Raw genomic sequence first — 2,146 nt, forward strand, 5'->3', positions numbered from 1 at the left:
GTCTAATGTATTTCAACGTCTCGGTCTTTAACTGTTCGGTGTTTTCAATATACATTTACTGCGCTCAGATATATTTTGTTCTATAAACACCAGCAATGATTATGAAAATTCCACATTGATTAATATCTACCTTCCTTGTTGTTTATTACATAAAAGTAAGACTCAAACGTCATGCAATTGTCAGTCTGATATGGCTCAATATCCATGTCGTCTGTTGCCAGATCTGTACTTTGTGCCAGCCCAGGCGCTGGGTATTTTGTCACATTCGATTCAGTACGATTCATTTTCGACTGGTACTCAACAGCCCCAGTCCAAGACTCAGCTTCGTTTGTTTTGAGCCTAAGATAGGAACCACGCGCCTTCTAACCTTACAACAGATGGCTAAATGATTGCGCTATCGATGCCAATTGTAATACAGGACACTCCAATAGTTTTTGTATATAGTTTTATTACCACTATGTACACGACATAAAGAGTGTCATAAAACATACAAATACTCCAAGACAAATACTAATATATTTTTACATTATGGTGTTTTTTTCAGAATGAATATATAATATTTATAAAAGTTTCCCAGATAAATGTTATAATAAAGGGGTTTCCCCAAATAAATGTTATAATAAAGGGGTTTTCCCCAGACAAATACATAACCATACTTGTTTGCGTACAAAAATAAATACACACTAGCTTCCCTAGAGGCACCAGGTACATCCATCCATCCATCCATCCATCCATCCATCCATCCATGTTTGCGTACAAAAATAAATACACACTAGCAATGCTCTCTCTCTCTCTCTCTCTCTCTCTCTCTCTCTCTCTCTCTCTCTCTCTCTCTCTCTCTCTCTCTCTCTCTCTCTCTCTCTCTCTCTCACCCTCTCTCTCTCTCGATCACCCTCTCTTTCTCTCGCTCTTTCCAACAGATGTCCCGTAAGTATCCATTCGTCAGTTCATGTTTAACTGTGGCATACTCGAATTGATTCTTGTAACACATTCGTATTCATTTGACCTGGCGAAACTGTAATGCGTCACCGTCGCGGTGTGGGAGGATCCCCTTCTCGTCTCCCCCCTCGAACACTGAACGGCCTTGTTGAAGGCTTTGCGAAACTTCTGCGAGAACATGTGGTATATGAGCGGGTTCCCCGCACTGTTCACGTAGATGAGTATTCTCACGAACGCCATCAGATTGATCAGGTGCTCCAGATCCAGTTTGTTGATCTCTTCGCTCGGAGCGAACACCATCCACAGAGCGACGATCCTGAAGGGAAGGAGACACACGAAGAAGAGGACGATGATGCCGACGAGCATGCTGACAAGCTGCGTGCGGGGATTGTTGGCCTGCACCTTGCTGGAGTCCTTGCCTTGTCCATGCATGGAGTTCCGGAGGACCTTGTAGATGATGACGGTATAGATGTAGACGAGAATGCACAGCGGGACGACAAAGAAGGAGACGAATGTGAGGATCACGTAGACCTTGTGCCACGTGTATTTGATAGGCGTGATGCAGATGCTGACCATCGTGTGGTCCACCAGGTGGAACTCCTCCGTCGTGTGCGCCATCTGCAGCAAAGGAGACGTAACACTGATGACGAATATCCAGAGCATTGCCATGGCAATCAAGGTCCTGGACTTGTTTCCCCTGGAGTATGCTTCGAGCGGCCTACAGACGGCGTTGTACCGGCCGCAGCTGACCAGCAGGATGATCAGGATTGAGGCGTTGGTGACAAGATTCTCTAGAAATACTACAAGTTTACCTGTAAATAAACAAAACAGAGAGAATGCGTAAGATAACCCAGGAAGGAACAGGCATGAATGTGTGTATAGGGAAAGCGCAGTATGTTTTTTTTATATACGGTTATTGTGACACTTGACGCACACAATGAGAGAAGAAACCAGCTAAAACCACATACATATCTGTTATATGTACTTTCAGAGAAAAGGACATCACTTCTCACAGCTTTTGATGCACCAGTTGTGACGTTGTGTGGGAGGATGGTGATGCTGTAACGTTGTGTGGGAGGATGGTGGTGTTGGTGGATCGCACCAGTTGTGACGTTGTGTGGGAGGGTGGTGGCGTTGGTGGATCGCACCAGTTGTGACGTTGTGTGGAAAGGTGGTGGTGTTGGTGGATCGCACCAGTTGTGACGAT

At 44.9% G+C, this 2,146-nt stretch overlaps 1 protein-coding gene across 1 annotated transcript in view; it reads right to left on the reverse strand.

Annotated features, from left to right (window-relative positions):
- Nucleotides 1-694: 694 nt before the first annotated feature.
- LOC121367335 (QRFP-like peptide receptor) overlaps nt 695-2,146 on the reverse strand; it is a 68,647-nt gene continuing 67,195 nt past the window's right edge. The window contains exon 3 of the mRNA XM_041491437.1: nt 695-1,751. Coding sequence (XP_041347371.1) covers nt 943-1,751 — 809 coding nt within the window. The 3' untranslated portion in view covers nt 695-942. The remainder of the gene's footprint in view (nt 1,752-2,146) is intronic.

Source organism: Gigantopelta aegis, chromosome 3 (assembly GCF_016097555.1).
Source record: "Gigantopelta aegis isolate Gae_Host chromosome 3, Gae_host_genome, whole genome shotgun sequence".
Classification (NCBI taxonomy): Eukaryota; Metazoa; Mollusca; class Gastropoda; order Neomphalida; family Peltospiridae; genus Gigantopelta; species Gigantopelta aegis.